Raw genomic sequence first — 14,701 nt, 5'->3', positions numbered from 1 at the left:
TGAGCTGTCACTTATTACCCGCATCACCCACAGTGGAACGCACGGCACTAGGCGCCAGTCACTGAGTGAATGTGGAAGTGGGATGTGAGGGTCCATATTTTTTAGTTTATCCAAAACAGCACCCTCCTCCACCAGGCAGGGGCTGTACACCTGCGGGCCGGACGAGCAGCCACTACCACAGTGAGCTGACCCTCTGGCCTACTGCCCTTTCTTTCCCTCTCAGCCGCGGCTTTGGCCCAGTCCCTGAATTGTTCCAAAGTGGGCTCACTCACGTCAGCCCCCAGAAGTGAGGTGACCCGCAAAGCCCAGGTGCTGCGGTCGGGCAGGCTGAGCAGGGCTGTACAGTCCCCGCCAGCGGCGGGGATTTTCTGCAAAGGTCTTTATTTGCTGGGATCCCTGTGTCCAGGCGTGTCCTCCTGCTCCTCCCCCAAAAAGCAGTAAAGTGGGGCTCGAGTGTCCTTTGGACAGACACCCAGCTCCCAGCACGAGGAAAAGGCCAAGCGAGTGGAGCGGCTGCCAGCAGCTTGCGAGTGGAATTCCCTCCTTTGTGACCCGCCTGCTCATTCCACAGCTGCCGCCTCCCCATCAATCACCGGGTGCAGTGGGCACGGCAGGAGCCATTCCTGGCTGGGGATGTGCCAGCAGAAAGTTGGAGACTGGAGGAATGCAGGAGGCACTGTGGTGCAGGCTCCCGCTGGGGTGTGACCTTCCCTTTGCCCCCAGCGGTTGAGGCCACTGCTGTCAGATGCTCGAAGGCGGCTTTGCTGTAGAGCTTCATGCGGCTCCTCAAAGCTGGCTTCTCTGTCCCCCTGCCATCCTGCAGGGCTGTGAAGTGCAGCCCTCTGTGCCCTCCCTGGGTGGGTGGCGGTGGAGGGGTTAAATGTTTTCCCTTCTACTCCAGAATTACTCTTTCACTTAATATCAGATCTTTGAACATCACTTTGTCTGTTTCATTTACTTGCTTTTTCTTTGCCTCCCTCTCCTGATTGATCTGATTACAATAGTGAGTGGGGTGGTTCCTAGTTAATAATGTGAAATCTTACACAATTTGAAGTGAAGGTATTTCAAAATGGAATATTATCTGAGATTAAATCAGGGTCGTTCCCCGATGCTGCCCCCACTCCCCTGGATTAAATGCTACTGCCCACCTCCAGCTACACAGGGATGGAGAGATGCCCGCTACCAGTGCCGTCTCTTCCGTGGATGACAGTATACCTGTGCTGCCTTGTCAAAAGCAGCCTGTTTTCAAAGGCAAAAATAGCAGAAGAGAAGCCCAGGACATTTCCTCTCCCTGTCTGACCTTCCTGGGACCAGAAGGGAGACAGTAGAGCCCCAGCTGTGGGAGTCTTACGGTGCTGAATTTCGGACTATGCTGGGGAAGGTTGCCTCCTCAGGTCCAAGCATGTCTGCAAGTATTGATTTCAGAGGCTCCTCCTAGAAACAATAAGGGAAGGTCAGCAAATGAAAAAAGATGCTGTCTATGACTAAGATAACTTACATAAATTAATTTCAAATGCCAATAATAAAAATTTCAAAGGCTAAACCCCTGGAAGTGAAGCATGTTGGGAGGAAGATAGAAAACCTGCTTTTGAGCTTTGTTCCAAGCCCGGAAGCTTGGAGTGTAATACAACAGAGTTTAAAAATAGGTTTCGAGGGGAAGGGTGATGAAATGATCGTCTCACTGGCAGAGCTGCCCCCGGGAGACCAGACTCCACCGGCAACAGTGGCTGGGTGTTGCAGCAGGCATTCCTGTATTCCTTGGAGCACACCTGGACAGCCCTGGGGAAGGGAGAGGTGCAGCCACACGCACTTTCATTTTATTCTTGTTTCCCTCCAGTGCTAAATAGCGGTATGGTCACCTGGACTCATTCGGACGGGCACCCTAGTCCTGACCTCTTGTCTCAGATCCTTTGGGGAGCAATCATGTTGTAACTCACTGTGTCGAGTATCAGTATGTAAATACGTGTAAATCATAACACCAACAGACATCCACAATGCTGCCCCTGAGGTTTTTCTTGCTTTCTCATCGACTCCGGGAGGTGCTGCTTCACTGGCTTCTCCTGCCTTTACTGTAATCAGATGCCTTTCTTCCTCATCTTTACTTGTGGATTGGACAGTAAGGCCGAGTTAATTTCGGAAGGATTCATAGCTTCTTTATGCTTCAGGAAAGTCCAGAGCAAAGACTGGGAGGAAAGACATTCATTTGTTGATTCACTCAACAAACATCCCTGCACGTGCGGCACAGGGAGGTCGTCAAACCCTCTTCTTGGGGACGTGGTTCCATTTCTGCTGAGTGCCACAAATCCTCCCTTGAATCTGTGCCCACAAGGGCCTCACCTGGCACCATGACTCGCTCTTTCTCTGCTTCCTTTGCAGGGCCCTAGTCGCCAGCCTGAATGCCCACCTCAAGGCACCCCCTGGTGAGGAGGAGACAGATGAGACTCCCCTACTCCCCCACCCCAAACCCCCAAACCCAGAGACTCCAGGACACGTTGTTGCTCTGCTAGCAGCCTCAGCAAGTCTTCCTGTTAACGGCCTCTGAAGTTAGACGTGAACCCCACCGAAATGTCATAGATTGGACTTTCAAACTAGGCACTGTTATCTTGCCCTGAAACCTCATGAACCTTGGGCTTTGAAAGAAGAAAAGAAAAAGTCACCAACAACCAGAGTCAAACCCGCTCTCGCGCATTGGTGTGACTGGTCCGGGCAGGGTCAGCAGGAGGAGATTCTGGGCTTTCAGGGAGGGCAGAGGGCAGCTGGTTTCTGTACCCAAAGTTATTTCCTCTCATTAATGAACTCGTGATTAACAGAGGGGCCAGCCAAACAACTGTCACATTGTTTAAGGAATTTTCTATGCATTGATTTTGCTAGTTCTTCTTATGTTAGGATTTATGGTTTACTCAAAAATTTCATCATCATGGAAATTGGCTTTCCCTGGGGTCTTTAGCCCAAGAGAAGTTTTACCTCAGTCGCTGAGTGTTTTTCCACCTGGTGCCTGAGGCCCACTAACTGGGGAGAGGTTTTCCTGACCGTCCTGGAAGCCCTCCAGGTCGTGACAGTGATGCTCCTGTCACGGAACACTCAGATGGTTCTACAAATGTAGGGTCCTGCCCCTGCGAAGCTCCTGTAGGTTAGGAAACCTTCCAAGGCTCTGCTCAGCACAGGGCCGTGTCAGCACAAGGCCCCCGCCAGCTCGGGCGCTGGAGTGAGACGGGCACCCCGGGAATGTCCATCTGCCTCCAAGAGCTTCCCCTGCAATGGTGCTCCCCTGCCCACTGCTGAGAGAGGGCTACGGCAGGGGTCTGAGAAATACGTACTGTCACATGGAGTCTTAGGGGAACAGATTCCAAGCAAGGGATATGATCCGTCATTTCTCTCCATTTGGCTCCAAGAAAAGCAAGTTGAGCCTGTCTGAAAAAAATGAAAAGCTTCACCTTCCATCTGCGCTTGCCCAGCGCCCTTGCTGGGGGTCTGCAAGTGTCAGCAACAGAGAAGTTGGTCAACAGGGAAGCCCTGTTTGGCGCAGGCCCTCGGCCTGTCTCCGCTGCAACCCCTCCACCCAGCACAGGGAGCAGCACGAAGAATGCAGCCGCCAGCTAAGGGCCCGAGAAAGGCCGACCTGGGAGGATGCTTCCCGCCTTGCCCTGCCCTCTGCCTCTCTGTTCTCGCACCCACTGACTGTTACCCCCAGCCTGCTTTGCTCCCCTTTCTGGTGAGCCCTCTGAGCCGACTCACCCCGTCAGAGCGGCCAGTTTCACTGACCCGTCAGTTCTTTCCATCAACCATGGAATTGGTTTGGCTGGTACCTGACCTTTGCAGGAGAAATAGGCAGACCCAGGAGCCAGACTTGCTTTGGGGACAAGTGAGAAAGGATTGAGACAGTCATTCCTATTAGAAGGATGGACTTTCTAATTCTAGAGAGAATTTGTTTTTCTGCTTTATAGAGGATTGCAAGTAGGGCTGGAGGCCCAGGCCCACAGACAGGGAGCCTGAGTGTGCTCTGAACATCAGAGACCGAGGGACGTTCCAAATAGAAGTAAGCCCTTCACTGTGGGCTGTTCTATAAACGGCCCAATTTGTTCACTTATTGGGGGCTCAATGGCAATATGAAGGGTGACTGGAAGTCACAGCATTTTCTGTTGTGTCAGCATACATCACGGTTCTTATCTCAACCCCCCACACACACACCTTTTAATGATTTGGGCTCTCTGGTTGGCATAGTTTGGCCCATATCGCTCAGACTCGAGACTCTGGTTGAGCTGCTTCATTTGACATTTGTGAAGGACTCAGACCTCGTTCCTGCAGAGAAGGGCATCGAGTGTTCCTGGCTCTGGAGTCCCATGTAGGCTCCGACAGCAAGTAGCTTCTGGGAGAATATTTCATCTTCAGGCTCTGGAAAACCCCTGTTGCAGAATTATTGGACTCCTGCTCTGTGATTCCATTTTCTCTCCAGGAACCAGTCCTCCTGACCCTGGAGTGGGAAACTCAGTTGTAGGCAGCAAATACCTAGTCCTGCCTGTAATCCTTGATGATTTTAACAATGTGTGACCAGGTTACAGCCAGCAGTTTTGTGACTGGAGTTTTTTCTGAGCCCGCTCTTCTCAGTCATGGCTCTGGTTGGGAGGTTTGGGATGGGGAACAGAGAATCTGGTGACAAGATTTGCTGGCAATCACAGGGACTTGAATCATTTTGTTATTTGGGGTGGAAAATTGAAATGATGAAGGTTTTTTTTTTTTTCACTTAGAAAAGCAAATAGTGTGCTTTTGTAATAAATGCCTTTCAGCAAAATTGCAGAGGGTCACTCATCTGGTGGGGACCCACCTGAGTCACAGTGCTGACTCATCACATTAGTAGGTCAGCCATCTGTAAACAAGAGTGGCCCTAATTGGCCCAAAATAGATAAGACTCGCTGGCTTCCAGGCGGGGCCAGGCCAGTTCCTTCGCTTCTCTGCATGCTGATTTCCATCTAAAGTAAAGCTGGTGTTCTGTAGTCTCAATGAGTAGGTTTTTGTACTTAAAAAAAATAGTAATGCCACAAAATGATGACTTTTTTAAATAGTAAAACCTTAAGTAAACAGAAGTGAGGAAATTCAGCTTGGGTGACTCTCACGGTGTCTCCACGCAGTTAAGGCTACAGTTCCTCAGAGCCATTGGGAAGGGGGAGGGTTAAGCCTTGATTTGGTGAGTGCCTGACCAATGGGACCCTTAGCCTTACAAACAAGAGATCGTGCGGATCCATAGACAATGCAGATCACATCTTCCTGTCCTTCCTCAGGCGTCACCACTTGTGCTTCATTTACTGTCATATTTGTATCATCTGGATGTTTGAGGGGTCCTTGAAAACTTACTGTGATGTCTTTTTTGTAAGTGTGTTATGTTTATATCTACTAAAGGAGAACATCCACATTGAAGGGAAATTCAACATGAAACAACCATTGTTTTAGTTGCACTCAGTATCTATGTATGACATACACATTATGTGAATGTTTTCTTATGTTTTCAGGTCTACAATATTTAGTACATGTAAATAAGGAAAAAATTTGATAAATATGGTAAATTAAGTTATAGTGTGTCATTTGATTTTTATTTTGCTATCTCTTGTTATTTAATTTTCCTAATGCTCCACATCTAGGTTTATGCTTGAGCGGGATAGACCTTTACGTATAAACCACCTTTGCAGGCATGTGTGTGCGCCAGGACACACTGCAGCAGAGAGTGCCCAGCCCGGAAAAGCACACACCTCCATCGATGATGCCACTTGCCTCCTGTCTACTGTCTTTTTCTCTTTAATTCTGATTTACTGTGATGACTTAATAAAGTAGAAACACGGCACTTAAGTGCCATATGTTTCATTTGTTTCCATTACAGTTTGTAGGAAAATAAAGTTTATCCTGGCATCTAACAAAAGATGGTTTGCATTATTATCAGATGAAGTTGTTCAAAAGCATTTTTTAACCAAAGCCTAAATATGTATCCAAAATGGTAGCCAGTACTGATTCAGGGAAGTTTACAAATGTGTTTATGTAAAACTCACCTCTCAGTTCATAACGTAGAATACTAACATCCACTCACAAGAGGAGTTGAGTCCGAATACCATCCATCTCATATCTTTAAGTCCATCCTCTCTTCATGATTATAAATGGCTGGGTCTATATCTCCTGCAGTTTGTGTCAAGGCCCACAGTGAGCCCTGGCCCCAAGTCCCATCTCTCCAGGGCAGCCCTCTGCACCAGCCACCCTTCCAGAAGTCTGGAGTCCCTGGCCCTGATGAGCAAGAGGCCAACTTTGAGGGTTTGTCTTTGTGAATAACTGATAGACAAGATGTCATAACGGCCTCCTGTTGGTGTGGCTGAAGCAGTGTTGATGGCCCTGCCTCAGGACTCCAACCATCACATTCTGACAACCTGGCCCAGTGGCCTCTGCCAGTGTCCTGGGCTACTCCCATGCTCTGGATAACAGGGAACTTTCAGGACATTGGGCAATCGAACTTTCTAAAAATCATCCATTTGTCCATTTAGCAAATATTTGTTGAGTGCCTATCACAAGACATTTCAGTGACCTCCAAAAGGGTCTAGGTGCCTTCCTGGTAGCCAACTAGAGCCTGAATCAATTTGGCTTTTTTTAGCTTTTGACTGGTAGCAAGAACTTGCTTGAAGGTATGTTGTGCTTTTGATACTTGGTAGCTCATAGAACGGAGCTTCACGCAGAGTTTTAGAGCTTCATTGCCTAGAAGCAGTGGTTCCCAGCCTTGTGCATCGGAATTGTTTAGGAAGCTTCACAAGATGCAGAGCCCTGCCCAATCCCCCTCCTAGATTCTGATCCACCAGGTCTGAATAGAACTCCAGCATCTGTATTTTTTAAAGCCCTCCCGAGGACTCTGACCTGCGGGTAGGCTTGGGTTGAGGCGCTTGGACCAGCCCCATTGTGATGCTTTGGGCAGCCCTGACTTCCGGTCACGCCCACCTGTGTAACCTGGAGTGGAGGGAACATCAGCAAAGACTCCCTGAGGAGCAGCTGGCTCATCTACAACTGCTCAGTGTAGTGTCCTGCCCTGCCTAATGATTCCACTTAGAGATGGCCCGGATAACCTCCAGGATAAATTATGGATTCTTTTCGGTTCTGGAAATAGTCATGTCAACTTCAAAGGATATTATGAAAGTCTCATAAAGCAGTTTATCTTATTTATAACAAAAAGTTGGGGGCAAAGGGGGCAGTATTCCAGTTACTTAGACTTCCTGTAAGGGATCCCAGTCATCTTCAAAAAATACTCACCAGATCTCAGGCCATTTCAGACAAGACCTTCTACAGAATTCCAAAAAGATTTCAACTTCCGGTGGTTCCAAAAGGACCATTGCTACAAATAGTGCTCTCCTCAGCCTTTCTTGGCTTTTGCTGGGTGCCAGAATTTAAAGAAAGAATAGCCTTAAGGTACGCCCTGGCTATAGTATGATTCTCTACGTACTCCAGGAAAAATACCAGCGTGTGCTATGTTTGCTGCAGCAGAGTCTCTCTCGGTGATAAGGCTCAGGTGTCTATATTTGTTCACTCCTGTGCACATTTGAGCTTAGTGCAGTGGTCCTGTGTATGTGTATAAACTAAACTGAGGCCACTTTGATTTATTAAACAGTTTATGTCAAGGGGACTATTATCATTTGCTCTTCCTTCTATAAATGGAAGTGGTTTTAATTACATTTCATTTTTCAAATAAAAAAGCAAAGGTCATGGAAATAGAACACACAGTAAACTTCATCTCTGTGTATCTGGTTTACCCAAGGCATAGACCTCCAGTTGGAAAGGTCGTCCCCGCACTCCAACCACAGATATGGAACCTAAGGCCTAAAGACGTTGGCTCACTGGCGTTCACACAGCTAGAAAGTGGAGCTCCAGGCAGGAGCTGGGTTTCTTGGGCCACATTTCTTGATGACACCCCCGTTTAGCAGCAGTCCCTGTTCTTAAGCAGTGCACAGACTATTTGTTGAGAATGTAGTTTCTATGTTCATTTTGGCCACTGTGAAGGTTTCCCAAGGCCAAGTCTGAAGCCACCCCGACCCTCCTCTCATGGACCAGGACAATGCAGGCCTGGGTCTTCCAGCATTGGGGAACTTGTTTTACTGGGAGACACTCACCTACTCTCCCTACAGGCAAAGAAGAGGGCACTGGAATTGGCCGTTCTCTGACTTTGGAAACCACTGGATAATATATCTCTGGAAAGATAAATTGCTCATGTCCTCAGATCTGAAAAATAGACTTTGAGGCAAAGAAGCTGGAGCAGAAGCAGGCTGTACATGCTTGGTGGTGGTGAGTGCGGGCAGGCCTGCCACACTCCGGAAGGTCCCCCTCTGCTCTCCACACACGGATCCACAGGGTGACTTAGCAATTGCTACAGTTTGGCCAAAATTTTCTATTCATTGTCTCCTGAAAAAAGTTTTATGTTTCAGGAGTTGAAGAGAAAGAAAGTAAAGACACATTAATGTCCTTACAGACCCCAAGGACCACCCTTGAGTGGAGTGGAAAGAGACTTGCTCCCAAAATAGAGGTCAGAGGTTCTTAGGGTGCTGCCTCCTGTAGCTCCAAACACATCTTTGTCCCTAGATAACATAACAAGACCAGCTGACAACCCAGGGAGTCAGGAGCATTTTAAATAATAGTAATAGTCTCTCTGCCCCAAATACCCTCTCAAATGTGCCCCCCAAAACAATCAAACAGCAGCAACAAAACCTGCAGGAACTCTGAGATGATATTCTTTCTGAGTAATGTAAAAGAATTTGCTGGAATTGGAGATTGTTTCTTTTTTGTTGTTAAAATTTTAAATTAAAAATACTTTTAATGCCTAAGTTTCCACTATCCTAAGTTAAATTGGATAAGATGAAGGAGGTGAGAATTTATAACAAGCTGTCATGTTAAGAAATACTTACCTGGAAGATTCTGCCTCTTACAGAACAAAGGAGAAATTCAGAAGTCCCAGTTAGCATCCTCCCTGCTATACCATGTCAGACATGAAAAACACTGACTAGATTTTTTTTAACATTCACACCAAGATATTCGTGCCTCAGATATCAGATGACATTGTATATGTGATCAAAAATTCTATTTAAAACATCATTATAGAAAATAAAGAATAAATGAATAGATTCTTCCTGGGACAACAGTACCCTTCCCTATGTGTCCAGGTATAATTTTTAATCTTCCACGTTTAGGCCTCACCTCCCGCCTCTACCTCTAGCAAAGTGCTTGTTGAGTTTGACAGAGAATATCTTAGTGAGGCCACACTCCTCAGCTACCACCTTGCCCTGAGGTCCTGGGGGTCTGCATATTGGAGTATGCCTCTCACCAAGGGTGTGAAGTGGGAAGGGGCTTGCTATTATAGCTCCTGAAAGGATCTTTTTGACTTCAGAAAATAGCCTGGCAAAGAAAAGCTTTTTTCTATGAATACTCAGGGACTGCATTATGCTCCTCAGATGGTGGAGGTGAGTACTTCTGATCAATATTCCCTAAGAAATGGCTGCTGGGCTAAGTGCAAGCAGAGGGCCTCAATAACAGGTCTCCCTCCCTCCAAACCTGCGGGGCATTTGCAGCAAATCTCTCACGAGCAGTTTGAAGCAGCGAGGGCTGCACATTAATGGATCATCTTCTCCTCCCTTTAAAAAATGTCACCTCATTTTGTCTTCCATGTTGATGGCTGATTATGGGCCCACTAGAAACAGTTATTTCTATAGTCTTCCTCCAGGGAAATCTTGGCATCTTCATTTTAGGCACCAGAAAAAGTGAACTCTTGGAACTCTTTCAACCTGAAGAAGAGGGCGCAATGCAGGTAAAAAAACTTAAAACAGTAGCTTGTGTTAAGGAAGATTTATTTACTAATCATCGAGATTTTAATGAAACATCCCAAGTATACATGTGTACTTTACACCAGGTATTCTATACTTTTTTCCCTTCTAAAACTAACGATCTTCCCCCATTCCAACCTCCCCCCAGGTTGACAAGCAGATTATTCAAAAGAATATTTTTCTACCCTTCTCTCCAAATTAATGCAAACACCCACAAAGATATAGGGTTTTCTGTTTTGCAAAAATAGCATCATACAATACACATCAGTCTATAACTTCATTTTTGAACTTTACAATGTGTCATGGGCACCCCTCCCTCTAATTTGTCCCTTTTAATAGTTGCATATTATTCTTTAGTATAGATGTACTTCTCTTTGCTCAACTCATCTGTGGACATTCCGTTGGTTTCCAAGGTTTGTTATAACAAATGTCCCTGCAATGAGCACCATCATACCCAGAGCCTGACGTAGCGCTGCTTTTATTTCTGTAGGATAAATTCCCAAAGTGAAATTACTGAGTCAGAGAGTTTATGTAATTTTAACCCTAATAGATTATTGGATCATTTCAGAATTCTATGAAGTCAGCTTTGGAGGCCTATAAAAAAAGCGAAGTTGGGATCCATGTCTTCCAGTGTTTCTATAAGAGAACTCAGTAAATTACCCATCAGCTTAAGAAAAGAAACATTCTTTTAAAGGAGGGCACCCAGGTAAAAGGCAAAATTTCAGACTGGATAAATGAGGCGTTTATAAACTGAAGAAAGGCCTCCCGTTCAGCTTGCCCACTGCACATATTTCTTTTCATGATAGCATTCAGAAGAATTCTTGATTTTGAAGAAATTTCTGAAAATACTAACATAAATGAATCAAACTACACCATAAGTTCACCTTTTTCTTGTAGATGGGGAGGAACCTGGACCTGGGAATCAGATAGCACTGGCTTCAAATTCCGGCCACACACTCCCCGTGTGACCTGGAGTCCTTGAGTCCCAACCATTCTGACTCCCATTTCTCACTTGTGAATTCAGGTAACAATACTGATTTCGTGGCTGCTTCAGAGAGGGCTCCAGCCGTCATCAGCTCCTGGTATTCACACCCTCATGGGGCCCCTCCCCCACTAATTCAGAGATGACCCGGAGGACCAAGACGACACAGCAAAAGGGGATGGTGTATGTCTTCCAAGATTAGGTCATTAAGGTATTGCAGCTTCCACCTTGGCCTCTTGGATCACTTGCTGGAGAAAGTCAGGCACCTCATGCGGCGAGGACACTCAAGCAGGGCTGTGGAGACCCACAGCCCTGGGAGGCAGCCATCCTGCAAGTGAATCCTCCAGCCCCAGTCAAGCCTTGACTTGACTGCAGCTCCAGCTGACATTTAACTGTAACTTCATGAGGGACCCCAAGCCAGAACCACCCAGACAGGCTGCTTCTGAACTCCTGGCCCACAGAAACAGTGAAATATAATAAATGACTATTGTTGTTCTAAGCCATTAAGTTTTGGGGTGATTTGTTACACAGTCATAGTAACGGAGACATTGACCTAATGGTTGTTTTGAAGATGAGATGAAGACAATGTACAGAAGGCACTTACATACAACAGTACATTGTAATAGTGCTTTAAATGGCGTGATGGGTGAGATGATTATAAACCCTCTTCCTCTGGACTCTGACCACATCACTGCATAGAAAGAGTGCTGTGCTGTGCCAGGGAGTCAGAGACCTGGGTTCTGATCTCTCTTGAGTCTCAGACAAAGAGCCTTATAATGTAGGGCAAGGCATTCAACATTCAGACGTTTTCCTCACATCCAGATTAGTGAATTATAATACTTTCCATAGAGGGTTGATATGAAGACCAAATAGAAAAGTTCACATTCAAGCACTCTGAAAACCAGACAACACTCTAAAAATATGAGGTACATTCCACTTATCTATTGCTACATAACAAATCACCCCAAAACTTAGTGACTTAAAACAACAATCATTTTAGTACTGTCTCTCATAATTCTGGGGGTGACAGAGCCCAGCTGGGTGGTTCTCCCTGGGCTCTCTCACACAGGGGTTCTGAGATGGTGGAGGGGGCTGGTTTCACCTCAGTGGCTCACCTCCTCCCTCGTATGTCTGGGTCGATTCTGGCTGTTGACTGAGATCTCATCTCGAGCTGTCCACAGAACACCTACATATGGCCTCTGTGTATCGCGTGGGCTTCCCCACAGCGTGGAGTCTGAGATCACCAGGGGAGACCCAGGCAGAAGCTGCATGGCCTTTTCTAACCTAGTCTCAGAAGTCACAGTGTCAGTTCCTCTGCATTTTATTCAAGGAACAGTCCTAAAGGTCCATTCAGTTGCGACGGAGGGACACAGACTCCACCTCTCAATGGAAGGCATGTCAAAATTTGCAGAAATGTTTTAAAAGCTGCACCAGGTGGCAATAACGTTATATAAAATTTAGAATTGGTCTTCTCTCACATCCTGCAGAGGGATGTGATGGGCTTCAAAGAACCCAAAATAGCAACGACAATGAGTGAGTTCTCACCATGCTTGACCTGAGTAACTGATACTCAGCAGGCCTGGGCGGCACTTAGTTGCAGACAGCCGAATGCACTTTACGCAGCTAAGTGGATAAATCATTTATTCAAGGCTCTTGGCTACCTCACAGGCTGCCCAGGAGGGCCACACAATCAGGCTTTGGGGCTAAAAGAACCAGGAACAACACCTAAATCGCCCTGCCAGACAAGTCCAACTGCAGCTCACATCACGATGCTGGGCCTTCATCACGACCACCTCTGAGGGACAAACCCCTCTCCACTTCCGTCACCAGTGCTGACTGTACCTGGCATCACCTCCTCTGCTCTCTCTTCTGGATCCACATCTCGTTGGGCACCTCTAGTTCAAGCTGTGCGGGCATGGGCCGGCCCGGTGGCATAGTGGTTAAGTTTGCATGCTCCGCTTCAGCGGCCCAGGGTTCACAGGTTCGGATCCCAGGGGTAGACCAACACACCACTCATCAAGCCATGCTGTGGTGGTGACCCACATAGAAAGTGGAGGAAGAGGGGCACAGATGTTAGCTCAGAGCCAATCCTCCTCAGCAAAAAAAGAGGAAGATTGGCAACAGATGTTAGCTCAGGGCCAATCTTCCTCACCAAAAACAAAACAGAAAAAAACAAGCTGTGAGGGCGACCAGCCTGTAGGACAGTGATCATTTTCTGTTCCCTTACAGCAAAGCCTAGCTGTAAGGGAAGCTGCAAAGTGAGTTTCTGGGTTCTACAGTGGGGAGGCAGGACTTCTTCCATGGGAAATCACCAGAGCATCAGAAGAGTGTTCAAAACGTGTCGGGTAAGCAGAAAGCAGAATAAATGTGCACCACAAGTAGGTACTACTCCCTTCTCATTTTATCAATGAGGAAACAAAGAGAGGTTAAGTAACTCGCCCAAGGCCACACAGCTCTTAAATGGTGGAGACAAGGTGATGAAAGCAGTCACGTGTGCTCCAGACCCCTGGCACCTAAGAGCCACAGTATGCTGCGGAAGAAACAAGCTCCCTCGGAGCTTGTGAAATCCCATGACAGTGGGAAGATAGAGGGAGTGACCTGCTCGTATTATCAGAATCCACTGCTTGGAAGCCACAGCATTGGCACTCTCTGAGGTATAAAATTAAATGTTTTATTGAAACGTTTTCTTAAAAGTGACTCGACTGTAAGTCTCAGATTTGGGGTTTGGGGTTGGCCCGTCTTTTCCTCAGCACTGGCCTCCCTCTGCCTGCCCTTGGTTGAGACTGAGCAGGGAGTGCCTAGTGACCTCTGCTCAGGGGTTTTTCTTGTCCTCTTGCTGGTTGCCGTGGTTCTGGGATGGCCTGTTAACTGACTTGCAGGTGTAGAATAGTAAGTGATTTCCATAACAAAGTGCTTTTAGAACCGAAGTGGAGGGTAGCTTGGGCGCTCTGGCTCTGAGAGATGTCTTCGCCGTGGTGCTAAAACCCCATCACTCGCAATGAATTCATGTTTCTCCCTCTCATGGTTTGCATCTTCAGCATGTTAAAGCAAAGCAGAAGTGGTTCAGAATCTATGAATTTGCTACTGCAAACATGCCAGTGTGAGAGCCTTGGTTATAATCATTGTGTGCTGAATTAACCTATTTCTCATGAGTACTGGTTATCTGTGTTTGCCAGTTGGGTTGTGTAAAAATAAGAAGTTTCTATAAGATAGGAGATAACTTGAAATGATGATATACTTGGCTCTCTCTCACCCAGGTGGAATTTTCAGGCTATTATTTTGGAGTCAAATTGCCAAAACACAAATCAGAGGTTTCCATGATTTGGGGTTAGAACTGTGCATGTCCTTACACTGCCACATAATGCCCCGTGCTTTGGTAGCCCCTTGACAAGAAGATGGAATCAAGACTCTTGTATTTCACTATCCATTTGAATTCTCCTGCACTGGCACATTTGCCCCTTTGAGGGTTTATCTCTATGAACCACTTTCCCTCTTGGTCTCAATTAAATGTCCCCACTTACTGGTCACGTCACCTCTTAGGGCCTTCCATTTCCCCATCTGTTAAATGGGGGTAATCAATGCAACCTCATAGAGTAATTATGAGAAATCAGTGAGTAATTCATGTTAAGGCCTTAAGCCAGGTAAGTAATAAGGGCTCAATGAATTTCAGCTGTTAGTATTGTTACACCTCCAGCATTAGGTGGGGTTAGTGGTCACTGGTTAAGACTTCAAGCCATCGACTCTTCCCGGGCCGAACTTACTGTTGGTGGCAACAACTGGGAGCACTCTACATATGACCAAGATCTCAAACTGTCAACCAGAGCACATTAAACATCAAAGTGCACACGGATCCCTTGGGGATCTTGTCAAAATGCAGATTCTGATAGGTCTG

General features: G+C 46.6%; 1 protein-coding gene across 8 annotated transcripts in view; it reads left to right on the top strand.

Moving 5' to 3' along the window:
- RALGAPA2 (Ral GTPase activating protein catalytic subunit alpha 2) overlaps positions 1 to 8,212 on the top strand; it is a 334,286-nt gene extending 326,074 nt beyond the window's left edge. For 5 of the 8 annotated variants that reach the window (XM_058563323.1, XM_058563324.1, XM_058563325.1 and 2 more), the window contains one exon: positions 8,142 to 8,212. In XM_058563323.1, coding sequence (XP_058419306.1) covers positions 8,142 to 8,197 — 56 coding nt within the window. In that variant the 3' untranslated portion in view covers positions 8,198 to 8,212. Of the gene's footprint in view, positions 1 to 2,376; positions 5,563 to 5,633; positions 5,935 to 8,141 lie in introns of those variants that run through there. The other 3 variants (XM_058563321.1, XM_058563322.1, XM_058563320.1) reach the window with 2 other exon arrangements.
- Positions 8,213 to 14,701: the final 6,489 nt, after the last annotated feature.

Source organism: Diceros bicornis, chromosome 19 (genome assembly GCF_020826845.1).
Source record: "Diceros bicornis minor isolate mBicDic1 chromosome 19, mDicBic1.mat.cur, whole genome shotgun sequence".
Classification (NCBI taxonomy): Eukaryota; Metazoa; Chordata; class Mammalia; order Perissodactyla; family Rhinocerotidae; genus Diceros; species Diceros bicornis.
The sequence above is the reverse complement of the archived record's forward strand: the minus strand, read 5'-3'. Positions and strand labels throughout refer to the sequence as shown.